The following is a 15665-nucleotide window of genomic DNA, read 5'->3' on the forward strand; positions in this document are numbered from 1 at the left end:
CAGAAGTGTAAATAATGACAATACATGTCAGGCGGTGGTGGTGCACACCTTTAATCCCAGCACACAGGAGGCAGAGGCAGGCGGATTCTGTGAGTTCGAGGCCAGCCTGGTCTACAGAGTGAGTTCCAGGACAGCCAGGGCTACACAGAGAAACCCTGTCTCGAAAAACCAATAATAATAATGATACAAAGGAGGTTTTTGTTGTTTTTTCTTTTTTGCAAAGTATGTAAGTTTGGAGATTCTGCCTTTGGACAGAATGAAGGTTAAGCACACACTCTGAACCCCAAGCTGACTCAACCTCTTTTGGGTACCTTTGTGGTCAGCAGCCACTTACTGCTTTGAGCCACAGACTCCTCCAGTTCAGTGGCTGGAGAGACGGCTCAGCAGTTAAGAGCACTGGCTGCTCTTCCAGAGGAGCAGGGTTTGGTTCCCAGCACCCACATGGCAGCTCACAACCGTCTGTGACTCCAGTTCCAGGGAACCACTTCCCTTTCCGGGCCTCCAAGGGCTCAGGCACGAGTGTGGAGCACACACCCATACAGAGGCAAATACTCATAGAATAAAAAGAATTAAAAACAACATTGCAGTTTAGCTCCCTGCTCCTCTGCCCCCCCCCCATCAGGCACGATGCCAGTCAGCCAGCCTGGAGAGTCTGGAGTCAAAGGTCAACACGGTAAAGCAAGGGTGTCTGCCCTCGTGCCCTCAGCACTGCAGGGACAATGGTGGCAGCACGGGACAGTCCAGGTCAGATCTCACACAGGGAGAAGACGGAGGAGGCACGTGATCCACCCCCGCCTTCCCGGGACAGCAGCGTGGGCCCACGGGCACACACATGATCCCCAGGACTGCAAAGTAAACACAACGGGGTGGGGGTGGGGGCCGAGCCGACCCACAGCTTAGACAGAGGGTCGCTGCACTCTTCCCTCCGGCTGAGGAGAACCCCACAAGGGGAGGAGCGCTGAGGGAGAGCAAATCCCCACACCCTCCAAATACACCCTCTGGTCCAAGGTCCTCTGGCCTCCCCAGCCAGCCTCTTGTGCTTTCTTCTGACGGCGGAGGGGCGAGAGAGCAGTGGTCAGCGACGGAGACCGCAGGCCGCACGTCTCGGAGATCGTGGCCTCTGCCCCCCCAGTCTCGGAAGGCCTGGAACGGGGAGCTGATCTCTCTTCCAGTCACTAGTAGAGCGAGTCGAGCTAAGGCAGGGTAAGAAGTCAGTGGTCAGGCAGCTTGGGGTTGGGGGTCACCACCTGGAGGATGGGGTCCTGTATTCTTCGGAAGACGGCTGGGAAATTCTTCCCTCCATTGCGTAGAACTTTCTTTCCTTCCTCAGTTGACGTGCCTAGATGTTCCACGATGGGATCTTCACTCTGCAGAGAGAGAGTGCGGCATGTCCCTCCCTGCCCACCTTTCACACTGTCCTGGGTCTCTAGACTCCCATTGTCCTGGCCCTAAGCTAAGTTCAAGGACTATGGGACCACTCTGAATAGGGCTGGGTTCTCACAGGCTTCCCTGGGGCATCTCACTTACTAGCTCTTCCAGAGACACACGCTCAAACAGTGGGTGCTCTTCAAAATGGGCACACATCCACTGGTGCAGTTCCAGCACGTCAGTGACAGTGTACACCAGGCCCTGCGTAGACAATATCGTTTTAGATCCGGGCGGCACACGACTGAGCAGCGAGAGGATGAGTGTGAGGACAGAGTGCCTAGTGCCCCCCATCAATTCTTGGTGAAGATCCCCTGGGCACCATCTTCTCTCCCAGCCGCTCACCCCAACTCGCAGCACGTAGGCATATTCCGCCAGCAGCGTGGTGCTGATGATTCGCCATTTATGCTTCGTTCGCTTAAAATGCGGGTCGGGGAAGAGGAAGAACATCTTCTTCAGCTGTGGGACCAACAGGGGGCTCGTGAGCGCCTGGCTGCCATATTCCACCAGCACCCCCACCCACCCACACTCACACCCCCCACCCCCGGGCAGCTCCTCAGGCCGCACCTGGCCCTTGCGGAAGAAGTTGGGAAGGTGCTTCATGGCGTTACTGCGCAGACAGGCAATGTTCTGGAACCCGCCTCCGGGGGTCGCCCGGAGAGCCCGAATCCTGTCTTGCACGTAGTCCGACACCTTCACCCGGATCTCCAGACCCAGGATCAGGGTGTCTGGGAAGAGTGGTGACAGTGCCACTGGGGACAGAGGCGGCGATGAGGTCGTCAGTGCCAGATTCAAGGAAGTATAAAGAGGTTAACCCAGGAAAGAAAGTTTCTGTCTGCGGATGTCTAAGTTAGGAGCAAGGCAGAGATGCCCACTCCCGGCAGAGTCCTCTGCAGGGGACAGGGAAGACACAAAACTGTCACGCTGTCACAGGAGCAGGGTGTGGCGGCTCAAGCCTTCAATCCTCAGCTTTGGAAATAGGGGAAGGGGGACAGAGGCAGGCAGGATCTCTGTGAGTTCAAAGCCAGCCTGCTCTATATAGCAAGTTCCAGACCAGACAGGGCTACATAGTGAGACCCTGTCTCAAAAAATAAAATAAAATCAACAAAAAAAAAAAAAAAGATCTGTCATATAGACTAGAATAAAAGGGCAGAAACTACAGTTTACATTTGCTTTAGAGCAGTGGTCCTCAACTTTCCCGATGCTGCGCCCCTTTAATACGGTTCCTCATGGTGTGGTGACCCCCAACCATAAAATTACTTCATAACTGTAATTTTGCTACTGTTATGAGTCGTAATGTAAATGTCTGATATGTTACCCCCCAAAGAGTGATGACCCACAGGTTGAGAACCACTGCTTTAGAGTTTCCACGACGAAGTCTCATTTAATCCTTTTCACACTCTCTGGTAGACTGTGAAGGTGGGGAGACTGAGGGTCAGAAATGCTCAAGATCATAGATTTAAAGCAGGATGGGGGCTGGAGAGATGGCTCAGAGGTTAAGAGCACTGACTGCTCTTCCAGAGGACCTGAGTAAAATTCCCAGCAACCACATGGTGGCTCACAACCATCTGCAATGAGATCTGGTGCCTCTTCTGGCCTGCAGTCATACATGCTGTATATATAATAAATAAATAAAATCTTAAAAAAAAAAAAAGAGTAAAGCAGGAGAAAGCTCGGACATGGGGCAACATTTCCAGTCTCTACCACGCTCTTCCTCTCTCTTATACTGTTATCTGTCTATGGGGCAAGATCGAAACACAGGCGAGTGGTTTGGCATACATGCTCTGGAAAACAAAGACAATATAACAGGGACCCCAAAACATGAGAGAGTGGAGCAGAATGTGTTCTGGTGAGGATGGGGGTAGGAGGGGGGAAGCTGGTGGAATCCCTGAGAAAGACGGTTCAGGATCAGTGGCCAGAGTAGCTGATCTCTGACGCTTGTGCTGACCGGCTCACTGACCCAGCACAGGGCAGGTCAAACGGCTCAGGCAGGGACTGGAGCCAGACAGAACAACCCGGCTTCTAAGACACACTCGAGGAGCCCCCTCCCTGCTCCAGGGCGAAGGCCACAGACCCAGAGGAGAAGGGAGATGGAGGCCCTGCACACTGATGTCACTGCCGTCTGGTGGCAGGACGAAAGGTCAATTAACCCTGCCTCTAACCTGCTGAGACGGCAGAACCCAGGCCTCCCCTTGCCCCCGGGTAAGGGCCAGCACGTTACCTAACAAACCACCATAGCCACAGCCGATGTCTGCAAACTCCACTTGGGCCCGGGACTGCTCCTCTTTCTTATCCTTTGGGTCATCGTGGCTCTTATTTTGAGTTAGCGGAGCAAAGAACTCTGGGTAAAGCTCAGACCAGTCCATCTCCTCTGGCTTCACCGGGCTATTGGGAAGAAGACAGGAGACATATGAGGCGGTTGGACACACCATTGCAGACGCGCTTCCGTGGGCATGGAAGGCGGATGGTAGCTTTCGCAAAACATCTACAGTCACACGGGCCATGTGGTCTCCCGAAGGCACAGTGGAAAGTCCCCTGGCTCCCAGGGTGTCAATCACAGTCCCTTCGTGAGGCTACACGATTGCTGACGTGTGATATGATCTCTACTTCTGGGTACTGACGTGTCAGGGAGGTTTCCTTTCTGGGACTCAAGGTTCTTTTTCCCAGAGACTGACTGCCTAAGGCATTGGAACACTACTCTGTTGGTGTGTTTTCTGTGGAGAGGACGAAGCAAGGAGTGTGTGTGTGTGTGTTTATCTTTTTATAAACAAACAAACAAATAAATAAAAGCAAATCGGAGCCGGGCAGTGGTGGCACACGCCTTTAATCCCAGCACTCGGGAGGCAGAGGCAGGTGGATCTCTGTGAGTTCGAGGCCAGTCTGGTCTACAGAGTGAGTTCCAGGACAGCCGGGGCTGCACAGAGAAACCCTGTCTCAAAAAACCCCAAAAATTAAAGTTAAAAAAGTCGGAAGGTGGAAATGACAGCGTGCTTCGCTTCCCTTTTAGTTCCAGCAATATTTTTCTCAGATTTGGTTGGCGAGTCCGCCCCGACGTGTGACCCACAGCACCGCGACCCCCCCACCCCGGCGGGCCAACTCCGCCTTCCGCCGCGTCTCCCACGCGCCGCCCTCAACGGAGGTGTCCCCGGGACCACCCGGCGCTGGGGCTCCCGCCCGGCCCCCGCCCGGCCCGCTCACTAGCACAGCGTGTGGTCCGCCATGGGGTTGGAGTGCGCGCGCTGCCGGTAATAGCGCTTCTGCGGCGGGGGCGCCTCGGCTCCCGCCATGATGCCACGGGGCCCACGTGGAGCGCCGCGGCCGCGGGCGCAGGCTGATGACGCAGCCCCGCGGGCCGCCGGCCGGCCCCGCCCCTTAAAGCACCAAGGGCCAATTCCGCGGACCTCCTGATGGGAGGACCCCGAAGGGAGCGGGGCGTGCTGGGATGGATGGATGGATGGATGGAGAGCAAGCGCGCTGCTCGTCTCCCAGCTGGCGGGAAGGCCAGCTCCCGGCACCCCGCCTTTCCTCTTGGCGTGCTTCTGCCGGAGCCTGAGCTCCCCGGTGCCCACGGGCACCTGTGCGCCCCGCAGGTGAGCGCGCGCTCCAGCCCCGTGGCGGGGGGCCCACGCTGACAAGTCGCACCAAGCATCCTTTCTTCTCTCTCCTGGTGGTCTCAAACCGAGGCAGCCGGGGCTGACCTGTGTGGGTGGCGCTGCGTGGGTCCCGTTCTGTGTGCGCCCCGGGACCCGAGCTCGGGGGGTGGGGGGGTCGTTCCCCGTCCATCTCCAGGAAGTCCAGCTGGAGGAAGCAGGGCGAACTGGGGAGGCGGGGCCCGGTGCCTGGGAGCAGCCCAGATGGCTGGCAGTCCCCAGCCTCAACGCAGCCAGGGACTTGGATGCCCGCGCTGGCCGAGGTGGTGCTCGGGTACTCTCTCTCCTCTCTCTGCCTGATGGCCAGCTCCCGCCCGGATCCCGAACCCGAGCCCGAATCCGTGTTCCCACGCGAGGTCCGCCTCTTCAGCGACTCTTACTCGGAGAGCAGCCGGTTCTGCTTCTGTGGGCACGAGCTGAGCATCACGCAAAACTTTGGGTCGCGCCTTGGGGTGGCGGCACGCGTGTGGGATGCGGTGAGGAAGGGGCTGCCCTAAGCGAGGGTCCCTGAGAGGTCCAGTCCCCGGGCCCCGCCTCTCCCATATGGAGCCCTGACAGCGTCCCTCTCTCTCTCTTCCTTTCCTTCCCCTTGTAGGCTCTGAGCCTGTGTAACTTTTTCGAGAGTCAGAATGTGGATTTTCGAGGCAAGAAGGTGATCGAATTGGGCGCTGGGACGGGCATCGTGGGAATCCTGGCGGCGCTGCAGGGTGCGTGAGCTGGCATTGCGCGCGCGGGGCGGGGGGGCGCTGGAGTGTGGAGAAGTTAATACGTGGATTCCTTGGGGGTGGGCAGGGCTTTTGAACTCAGCTCAGTTCTTTCGTTTTAACAAACCCCTACTTTTCTGTGAGGCAGACTGCGCTGATTGTGGAGTTCAGAACACCCAGGATAGTTGGTTCGAGGGTGGGTCAAACAAATCAGATGGGGATTCCATGAAAAATGCTGGAGACGCTCTTCCGTTAAAATGCATATGGGTGTTCTGAAGGGAGAAGAGACCTGGGGCGCGAAGCTTTGTAGCTTCCTTATGTTAGAGTCTCTTGAATTTTATCTTCTTTTCTTTTCTTTTCTTTTCCTTTCCTTTCCTTTCCTTTCCTTTTCTTTCTTTCTTTCTTTCTTTCTTTCTTTCTTTCTTTCTTTCTTTCTTTCTTTCTTTCTTTCTTTCTTTCTTTCTTTCTCTCTTCCTCTTTTTCTTTCTCTCTTCCTCTCTTTCTTTCTCCTCTCCCCCTTTCTTTCTGTGGAGGAGTGCACTGGAGTGTGGTCTGGTCGAGACAGGTTCTCTTGTTGCCCAGGCTGGCCTAAAACTCTTTATGTAGAGGAGATTAGCCTTAAATTCCTGGTCCTCATGCCTTGATTTTCCAAGTGTTTTTTTACAGGTGTGTACCACCATACCAAATACAGCCTTAGGTTTTTATTGCTAGGACAAACAAGGTTATGAATTTTGGAGGGCTAGGGTGGGATGATTATGTAGAGGGTAATTAATCAGTTGAGACTTGGGAAAGGAAAGGGTCAGGAAAATTCTGCTTCGGTTTTATAAAGAGCCAGAAACTAAAAAAGTTCCTTACCTTGTTGTGGTCTAAGTCATGCAAACTAGGATGTCCTTGTTCCTAGGGACAGAACTGGGTCACATTAAGGGAAAAGTCTTTGCAGAGGCAGACATTTATTCTTCGATTCATTCAGTCAACATGTATTCTAAGTCCTCTGTGTGCCAAGAGATGTGCTGGGGGCTGAGGATTTGACATCGAATAAGAAGGATTTCCGCTCTCCAAGGAACTTGTAGTCTAGTGAGGGACAGTGTGAGAAGATGCTGTGGTACATACTCGATTGGGAGGTATGTGTGGCATGGGTGTGCTCTGGCCAGAGCTATCACTGCTGAAGGAGGTCCACCCAGGAGAGCTCTGGCAGAGGAGGAGTTGAGGGTGGGTGGTGGATGAGAGTCAGAAAGTTACGCTAAAAGGAAAGAAGCCAAGGATTGGGGTTCGTGCCTATAATCCCAGCACTCAGGCAGCAGAGGTGGGAAGGCTGCTGAGGCCAAGGGCCAGCCTGGGCTACAGCATAAGACCTTGTCTCAGATAGGAAGGGAGGGAGGGAGGCAAGGAAGAAATTGTGTGTGTGTGTGTGTGTGTGTGTGTGTGTGTGTGTGTGTGTGTAAGAGAGAGAATGTGTGTGTGAGAGAGAATGTGTGTGTGTGTAAGAGAGAGAATGTGTGTGTGTGTGTGTGTGTGTGTGTGTGAGAGAGAGAGAGAGAGAGAGAGAGAGAGAGAGAGAGAGAGAGAGAGAGAGAGAGAGAGAAAACACCTGTCTTTATTACTGATAGACCAGCGGCTGCTTTTTTGTGCCCTGTTCAGTTTCCAAGTCCAAAATCTGGGTGTCATCTCCTATTTTCTCGCTTTGTATCCCAGAAATCAGCCGGCCCTGCCTTCTCAATACTTGCACAACTGTTTATTCCTTGTCCCACCATATTTAGTTAGGACACTAACTGCTTTTTGCCCTGACTTTCGTAAGTATCTTCATGCTTCTGGGTGGGAAAAGGCTGGCACTCCCAAACTGACCCTGTGATTTCCCCCATCAAACCTGTTTCTCTCTCAGGCTCTCCTATCATGAAGCCACCATCCACCCAGTGTGGAACCTAGACATCGCCTCTGTCATGTCCCCGCTTCTCATCATCAAACTCTTCGTGTCCTGTGGGTTTTAACTCCTACAAATCTCTTGGATTTTCTTGTGTTTTCTCGACTCGTCTCTGGGCTCCCCAGCCTGAGCCACCACCATTTGCTCAGACTTATAAGTAGTCAGACTGGTTGGTCTTCTTGCTTCTGGCCCCCACCTAGATCCTGGCTCACACCACCCTACAATCAGAATGGCTTCTTCAAAACGAAGCTATCCTCATCACACCCCACCAAATCGCCTCCTGGTCCTGACTTCTTTCAGGGTGGAAGTGACCCCTTTAACCTGGCTGCCATCGTCCTGCCTCGCTCTCTCGCCTCTTCCTGTGCCTCTCCCTGGCCTCTTCTCCTCTCATGACTCTTCTGTCCCTTCTGCAAACCTGCTTTGATGTCTCCTTCCTCAGGGACTTCACGGGGGCTGCACTTTCTGCTTGCAACCATTTTACGGCATGTAAATGCAGATGTAGTCTTCATTGCTAGGCTCAAACAACCCTTCCAAGGGAAGGAAGGCTTCCTGCCTCCCCCCACCCCCAGCCCAGGCTGGGTTAGGCCCTCTTAGTGCCCACACAATTGTACTCACTAGACTCATTTTAATCTTGTTTTCACTGAGCTCAGGTGGGTCCTTGTGCTACCCAGCTAGCTTGTCAAATTTCCTTTGCCCATTTATTCTTTCAGGATCCTAGACATCTGTTCTCTCTCTCTCTCTCTCTCTCTCTCTCTCTCTCTCTCTCTCTCTCTCCCTCCCTCCCTCCCTCCCTCCCTCTCTCCCTCTCTCCCTCTCTCTCTCTCTCTTTCGTATGAGTGCTCTATCTGTGTGTATACCTGCAGGCCAGAACAGAGCATCAGATCCCATTACAGATGGTTGTGAGCCACCATGTGAGATTTGAACTCAGATCCTCTGGAAGAGCAGTCAGTGCTCTTAACTGCTGAGCCATCTCTCCAGCCTGACATCCGTTTATTTTCTTTTTTTGTTTTTCAAGACAGGGTTTCTCTGTGTAGCCCTGGCTGTCCTGGAACTCACTCTGTAGACCAGGCTGGCCTCGAACTAACTGAGATCATCTGCCTGCCTCTGCCTCCCGAGTGCTGGGATTAAAAGCGTGCGCCACCACCGCCCAGCTTGACATCTGTTTCTTAACTTTCTTATTCTTCAAACTGTTTCCTCTGCATTATCACTCTTATCTGATGACTCTCTCTTTCTCTCTCTCTCTCTCTACACACACACACACACACACACATTCCATATGCACAGTGTGTCTATATGGGGCATTGTATGTCTGTGTATATGATATGTATGTACATAACTATGCTGAAATTCCTATTGTGGGGGAGGGCAGTGGCTGATCCTCCATCTCCTGAGCCATTTCTCTGCTCAGGAGAGAACACATCCAAATGTTAAGATCACTGTAGGGGCTGGAGAGACGGCTCAGCGGTTAAGAGCGTTGGCTGCTCTTCCAGAGGACCTGGGTTCAATTCCCAGCAACTGTATGGTGGCTCACAGCCATCTGAGGTGAGATCAGATGCCCTCCTCTGGTGTGCAGGTGTACATGCGGACAGAGCACTCTTACACATAAAATAAAAAGTCACTGTGGTTCCTCTCCTTCTGTTCGTTCCTCAGTCCACTCAGGTAGACTCTCCCTCCCTCCCTCTGTGTCTCTGCTGGGGTTCTGAGCTTCACTTCTAACCCCATGGTTTGAACTCAGAAGTCAGTTTCTAGCCCACTCCAGTTGACTTAGCATTTGGCAATGATACTCGTCTCCCCTTGAAAAGTCCTTTGCTTTCTGGGCCAACACACTTCCAGCTTCCACCTACATTGCTGGCACACTTTTCCATGTTTTTTATCGATTCCTTTTCATCCTTACGACAGGAACTTTGAGTGCCCAGAGCTCAGGAGTAACCCTTTTGACCCCTTATTTCTCTCTGTCTATGCCCCCTCCTGAGAAGTCACATCATTCTGTGGCTTTGAGGACCAGGATTCCATCATCTCTATATCCAGACTCGTTTACATAACCCACTGCCTTTTTTAATATTTTCATGTGCTAGTTTGATGGACGTTTCAACCTTTGCTCACCAATGAAATCACGCTCCCATTTCCAAGCCTGCCTGTCCTGAAGCCCTCTGCATTTACATAAATGGGCAACTTGGCCTGAGTTAGGCCAAATGTTCAAAAGACACCCTTAGTCAAAATAAACTCTCACTCTCTCTCTCTCTCTCTCTCTCTCTCTCTCTCTCTCTCTCTCTCTCTCTCTGTGTGTGTGTGTGTGTGTGTGTGATAGAGAGGGAAAGAGAGAGAAGGAAAGAGAGAGAGAGAATCAGCTTGTCAACATTGACAGCAGCTTCAGAATATATTCAGGACTTGACTACATCTCAGTCACTGTCACTGCCCGATTTCTAACCAACATCGTCTTTCCCCTCCTGACTTATGCTCCTGTCTCTGTTCTTGCCCTGCTGCGGTTTTGTGTGTGTGTGTGTGTGTGTGTGTGTGTGTGTGTGTGTTTTCTGCCTGCATGTGTGTACCATATGGGATCCTGGTGCCTGAAGAGGTCAGAAGGCGGCACTGGATCCCCTGGAACTGGAGTTACAGATGGTTGTGAGCCACCACGTGGGTCACGTGATGGGAGTCAACCCTGGGTCCTCTGCAAGAGCAACAAGTGCTCTTAACTGCTGAGCCATCTCTCCGGCCAGGTTGTTTGTGTGTTTTTAATCACAGCAATCCAAGTGCTCAAGTGTAAACCCTGAGTCAGTGTGGGCTGTCCCTCTGCTTCAAACTCTCCCCTACCCTCCCTCACCGCGGGGTGTGGCCCCTCTGCCCCTCTCACTCTGCTCCTGCTGTGTGTGCCCTTGCTGCTAGATCTCCACACCTTGCCAGGCACAGTCCTGCCTCAAGCTCTCTGTGCCGCTGATCTGGTGTTTGGTAGACTTCAGCCAGGGAGAGCTCCGTCCCTGCCTGCCTTCAGGTCTTTCCTAATAATGCTTAAGGAGGATTTCCCCTTAAAGGTGTGCTCTGTGCCCTCACCCTCAAAGGATTCATACCTGTCCCTGCTCGGGCCTCACTGTAGCACATAATTCTATTTGATGTACTGTGTGTCTTATTTCGTTCTTTGCTTTGTGTTTTTGAGACAAGGTCTGCTGTAACCCAGGTTGACCTGAAACGCCTCGTCTTCTGGCCTTTACTTCCCAAAGGCTGGGATTATAGGTGTGAGCAACCAGGCCCTCTTTATTTTTGGTTTGTTGACAGTGTGTCTTGCCATGCAGTCCCAGACGGTCTAGGACTAACAGTCCTCCTGCCTCAGTCTCCCAAGTGCTCTGATTGCAAACAGGTGCCATTGTGCTCGGGGTCATTTCCAGTGGTCCTGTCACCTTTTCTTGCCCGTTTTAGTTTTTTTCTTTTTTTTTTTTTTTGGAGACAGGGTTTTCTTTGTGTAGTCCTGGCTATCCTGGACTCACTCTGTAGACCAGGCTGGCCTCGAACTCAGAGATCCACTGTCTCTGCCTCCCGAGTGCTGGAATTAAAGGTGCGTGCCACCACTGCCCAGCAGTGGCAAGCATTTTTATCCACTGAATTACCTTATTGCCCCATTCCCCCTTTTTTTGAAACAGGGTATCATGTAGTCTAGGCTGGCCTCTAACTATGTAGCCAAGGATGACCTTGAACTTCTGATCTGGCTGCCTGTTCCTCTCTAGTGTTGGGATTACAGGCATGTACTATCACTTTCAGTCTAAAAAAATTAATTACTTAATTTGTTTATTTGGGGGAATAAAAACCGAGGGCCTTTTGTATTCTACCAACTGAGCTACAACCCCAGCCTGCTCCCTTTTAAAAATTTATTAATTTTTAAGCATTATTTTTATTATTTTGAATTATCTGTCGGCGTGTATGTCTGCATATTGGTTTGTGCCCATGAGTGCAGATGCCATCAGAGGCCAGAGGCTCATATTCCCTGGAGTTATAGTTCAGACCATTGTGAGCCGCTTGATATATGTGCTGGTAACTGAACCTGGGTCTTCTAGAAGAGCAGCAAGTGCTCTTGGCCACTTACCTGTCTCTCCAGCCCTCCTCTGTTTCTCTGAGTCAGGCTCTTGCTGCGTAGCCTAAGCTGGTCTCCAACTGATGACTGTTCTGACTCTGCTTCCCTAGTGCTAAAGTCCCAGGCCTGTGCTGCTACCATCACGCTCAGCCCTTGGCCCTCTTCTGTAAACTCTGCGAGGGGTGGATTCTTACCTGTCTTGCTCACTGAGGTGTTCCAGACACCGCCTGGCATCCAGACCCATGGTGAGGATGCGTGAGTGAGATCTTATTATTTCTGCTTTCTATGCTATTAATCGTGCTTCCGCTTAAGTGGTTACTTTTGTGGAATTGCGAGTGTTTCCATGTCTAGAATGAAACTTTAGGGAGGCCGTTAGCGTTGCCTTGCTTCCTGTTGTATCCTCAGCATTTAGCAAGTGCTCAGTACAAACGTTCGTTGTGTGACTATTCTGTAATACTGATCTGGTCGTCTTCACCCCAGATTCTGCTCTTAAAACCTCTTTCTTGGACTGGGAATGCAGCTCTGCGGCAGAGTGCTTGCTTAGCATGTGAACACTCTTTCAAGCCTGACTTTGTTTTTTTTTTGTTTTTGTTTTTTTTTTGTTTTTTCGAGACAGGGTTTCTCTGTGTAGCTTTGCTCCTTTTCCTGGAACTCACTTGGTAGCCCAGGCTGGCCTCGAACTCACAGAGATCCGCCTGCCTCTGCCTCCCGAGTGCTGGGATTAAAGGCATGCACCACCACTGCCCGGCCTGACTTTCTTTAACATGTCAAAGTCCTCATTGTGGGTCTTGACATTTCAGAGCAGCGGTTCTCAACCTTCCTAACGCTTCGACCCTTCAATACAGTTCTTCATGGTGTGCTGACCTCCAACCATAAAACTGTTAATTTTTTTTTTTTTGCTGCTTCATAACTGTAATTTTGCTACTGTTATGAATCATTATGTAAACATCTGTGTTTTCCGATGGTCATTTGAGGGTCAAGACCCACAGGTTGAGAACCCCTCTTCTGGACTCTAGCCCTCCTTAACTACGCCGTGCCTTTTCCTGCCGGGCGCTTGTACTCTCTTCTCTGCTTGGAAAGCCTCACCTGACTGATTTGTGTCCCTTAGGGCTCAGCGGAGGTCACGTCTTCCGAGGCTGGGTGGGTAGATGGGTGTGGGGGGTTGCCCAGCTCACCCCCAGTTTAGTCTTCTTGCCCAGGCTTTTGCTGACATCTGGTTGTTGTGCCTTGGCCAGAGAGGTTGAAGATTAGCCCGGAGAGAATGTTGATGTTGTAGAATGGAGAGTAACGAGAGTGGTATGCGTGAGGCTGAGGCAACTAAGGGCCAGTGAACTTCGGGCTGTCCAGACGTGAGGCCCTGAGGCCTCTGGACCCTCCAGGCAGGAGTCATGAGCCCTGTCCCGGTCCCTCTGACTTGGATTTCTCCCCCTTGCTCTCCCTCAGGGGGGGATGTTACCATCACTGACTTACCACTGGTCCTGGAGCAGATCCAGGAGAATGTCCGCGCTAACGTGCCGTCTGGAGGCCGGGCGAAGGTGTGTGCCTTGTCCTGGGGAATGGACCAGCATGGCTTTCCTGGAAACTATGACTTGGTGCTGGGGGCAGATATCGTGTACCTGGAGCCTACCTTCCCACTGCTGTTGGGGACCCTCCAACACCTGTGTGGGCCCCATGGCACCATCTACCTGGCCTCCAAGATGAGGGAGGAGCATGGGACAGAGAGCTTCTTTCAACACTTCCTGCCCCAGCACTTCCAACTGGAGCTGGCCCAGCGGGATGAGGACGTGAATGTCAACATCTATAGGGCCAGGCACAGGGAAGGGAGACCTGCCGGACATCACCCTTCCTGTTGACCTCAGCCCCAGAGCCGTAAACATCAGGACAAAAGGAAAGGATGGCTTGCCTGTCTTCTTTCTTCCCTCCTCTAATTTGTTCCCCTAGGCATTCTCGGGAAGATGCAGGAAGGGGACTGCCTGTTAAAAACAGCAGAATCCTAGAAGCATTGGGTTTAAAGCCCAAAGAAGGTGCCCAGCACTTGTCTCCAGAGGGGGAGGGCGAGAAGGTAGTCAGGATATTTAGGGGCGAGGGAGGTACAGTGGCTGCAGAGAGACTGTCACCGGTCACTCCCAGTTCTTTCAACAGAATGGACTCTTCTGTTTGTTTGTTTTTTGAGACAGGGTTTCTCTGTGTAGATTTGACTCACTGTGTAGCCCAGGCTGGCCTCGAACTCACAGAGATCTGCCTGCCTCTGCCTCCCGAGTCCTGGGATCAAAGGTGTGCGCCACCACTGCCCCGGCCTCAGAATGAACTTTTTAAAAAAGCACATTCTTAGCCAGGGGGTAGTGTGGCATAGGCACTCCAGAGGCAGAGGCAGGTGGATCTCTGGGAGTTCGAGGCCAGCCAGAGCTAATATAGTGAGACCCTGTCTCAAAAACAAAAACAAAAAACATTCTTTGACTTTTTTTTTTAAGGGGAAAATGAGCATTAGTGATCCTTTTCTACATTCCCAAACATGTAGCTTTTGAGAGAGAGAGAGAGCTGGTACCAAGACCCCTCAGAGCTCCAGCTTCTCACCTGCTGTGATATGACTCTCACTAAGACAAGTTTGAGCTGTAGCTCCTTCATCCTCTGCAAAGTTCAGGACCTGATCACAGACTAGCATGTTGTACCCAACTCTGGATTGAGTTCTGGGTTCTTCTGATCTCTGGTTTTTCCTTCCTAATTGGTTTTACCTTCCAGTCTGGTCTCTGCCCTCTGGGGCAGTCTGGGTAGGGCTCTTCACACTTACCGTTTGGGCGCACAGCTATCGCTGGTGTGTCCGCGGTCATTCTCTTAACCTCCAAACTACTCTTCAGATTCGTGCAGCCTTTCCAGACCCCGCTGGATTGGCTTCTGCTGCGAGAAGGAACGTCTCTGCTTGGCACGCAGGCTACACCCGTGGGCTTACAAACTTTGTATTTCATTTCCTATTCCTTTTTTTTTTTTTTGGTTTTTCGAGACAGGGTTTCTCTGCGTAGTTTTGCGCCTTTCCTGGAGCTCACTTGGTAGACCAGGCTGGCCTCGAACTCACAGAGATCCGCCTGGCTCTGCCTCCCGAGTGCTGGGATTAAAGGCGTGCGCCACCACCGCCCGGCTTCCTATTCCTTTTGTATTGCACTTTTAGACAAATTGCAGAAGCTCTACTCTTTGCTCCCTAGCTCTATGGCGGCATTCTCTTCCGTCTCCACTCTTTACCGGAAGGGCCACTGCTTCAGATAAAACTCACTCTTTGCTTCTAAAACAAAACAAAACAAACAAACAAACAAACAAAAAAACAAAAAACCCTTCTTTTCCTGACTCCTCTATTTGGATGTGATTTCCTTCTTGGGAGATCTTTTAACTGTTTAGGGACCTTATCTTGTCTTACCTGATCTTCATTTCCTGGCCAGTAGATCCCTCAGAGGACAGGGCTGTGGTACAGCGCCCGGCACACAGGTGTTCAGCAGATAGTTTGCTAATTCAGTAATTATTTATTCGGTTTGTTGAAGGAACTCCTTCACCTCTCCAGGTGATCTTGGACAGTTTTCCTGAGCCCACCTACCTACCTCCCGTTTGTCCCGAGTCCTAAATGAATACTGAATATGAAAACTGGAAATAAAGAAACACAAACTGCTACCTACGTGTCTTGTGTTGTTATTTTGTGACAACTTTATCATGTCACTTCTCCGTTTCACCCACGGAGGGGCGGGGTCTTTCGTAAAATGTGTTTTGTTTTTTTTTTTTAAAGCCAAGCAAAAAAAAAAAAAAGAAAGAAAAAAGAAAAAAAGAAAAGAGGCGATTATATTCCTCCAGCCTGCAGGTGGCAGCACCCCCCGCGCGGACACGTTCCGGGAGGAGTTTTGGCCCTCGCGCCGCACCGTAGGCCGCCG

The 15665-nt window shown here is 51.7% G+C and overlaps 2 protein-coding genes across 5 annotated transcripts; one reads left to right on the forward strand and one right to left on the reverse strand.

The window, feature by feature from the left end:
- Window positions 1-194: 194 nt before the first annotated feature.
- Mettl1 (methyltransferase like 1) lies at window positions 195-4757 on the reverse strand. Of its 2 annotated transcripts, XM_028886286.1 has the most exons (6): window positions 4624-4757; window positions 3647-3810; window positions 1993-2177; window positions 1771-1884; window positions 1528-1629; window positions 195-1367 (listed from the first exon to the last, which is right to left on the reverse strand). In XM_028886286.1, exons 1-6 carry the CDS (start codon window positions 4710-4712, stop codon window positions 1212-1214), a joined length of 810 nt encoding a protein of 269 aa, XP_028742119.1. In that variant the 5' UTR covers window positions 4713-4757; the 3' UTR covers window positions 195-1211. The 2 variants fall into 2 exon arrangements, with proteins under 2 accessions (XP_028742119.1, XP_028742120.1); XM_028886287.2 differs by lacking the exon at window positions 1528-1629 and having other exon boundaries at window positions 4624-4741.
- Window positions 4758-4816: 59 nt separating this feature from the next.
- On the forward strand, window positions 4817-13974 carry Eef1akmt3 (EEF1A lysine methyltransferase 3). 3 transcript variants are annotated; one of them, XM_028886303.2, is made up of 5 exons: window positions 4817-5015; window positions 5383-5551; window positions 5671-5782; window positions 11868-12002; window positions 13201-13974. In XM_028886303.2, the coding sequence occupies exons 1-5, from the start codon at window positions 4876-4878 to the stop codon at window positions 13608-13610; spliced, it is 966 nt and encodes a 321-aa protein (XP_028742136.1). In that variant the 5' UTR covers window positions 4817-4875; the 3' UTR covers window positions 13611-13974. The 3 variants fall into 3 exon arrangements, with proteins under 3 accessions (XP_028742136.1, XP_037052608.1, XP_028742137.2); XM_037196713.1 differs by lacking the exon at window positions 11868-12002; XM_028886304.2 differs by lacking the exons at window positions 4817-5015; window positions 11868-12002 and having other exon boundaries at window positions 5174-5551.
- Window positions 13975-15665: the final 1691 nt, after the last annotated feature.

This window comes from Peromyscus leucopus, chromosome 18 (assembly GCF_004664715.2).
Source record: "Peromyscus leucopus breed LL Stock chromosome 18, UCI_PerLeu_2.1, whole genome shotgun sequence".
NCBI lineage: Eukaryota > Metazoa > Chordata > Mammalia > Rodentia > Cricetidae > Peromyscus > Peromyscus leucopus.

Excerpts from the sequence above, each read along its gene's own strand:
- Mettl1 (XM_028886286.1), bottom strand. The coding sequence starts at position 4,712 with ATGGCGGGAGCCGAGGCGCCCCCGCCGCAGAAGCGCTATTACCGGCAG. Across the intron at positions 3,811-4,623 it reads GCGGACCACACGCTGTGCTA|CCCGGTGAAGCCAGAGGAGA; the intron begins GTGAGCGGGCCG and ends TCTTCCCAATAG. Across the intron at positions 2,178-3,646 it reads TGGCTATGGTGGTTTGTTAG|TGGCACTGTCACCACTCTTC; the intron begins GTAACGTGCTGG and ends CTCTGTCCCCAG.
- Eef1akmt3 (XM_028886303.2), top strand. The coding sequence starts at position 4,876 with ATGGATGGATGGAGAGCAAGCGCGCTGCTCGTCTCCCAGCTGGCGGGA. Across the intron at positions 5,016-5,382 it reads GGCACCTGTGCGCCCCGCAG|CTCCCGCCCGGATCCCGAAC; the intron begins GTGAGCGCGCGC and ends CCTGATGGCCAG. Across the intron at positions 12,003-13,200 it reads GCCTGGCATCCAGACCCATG|GGGGGGATGTTACCATCACT; the intron begins GTGAGGATGCGT and ends GCTCTCCCTCAG.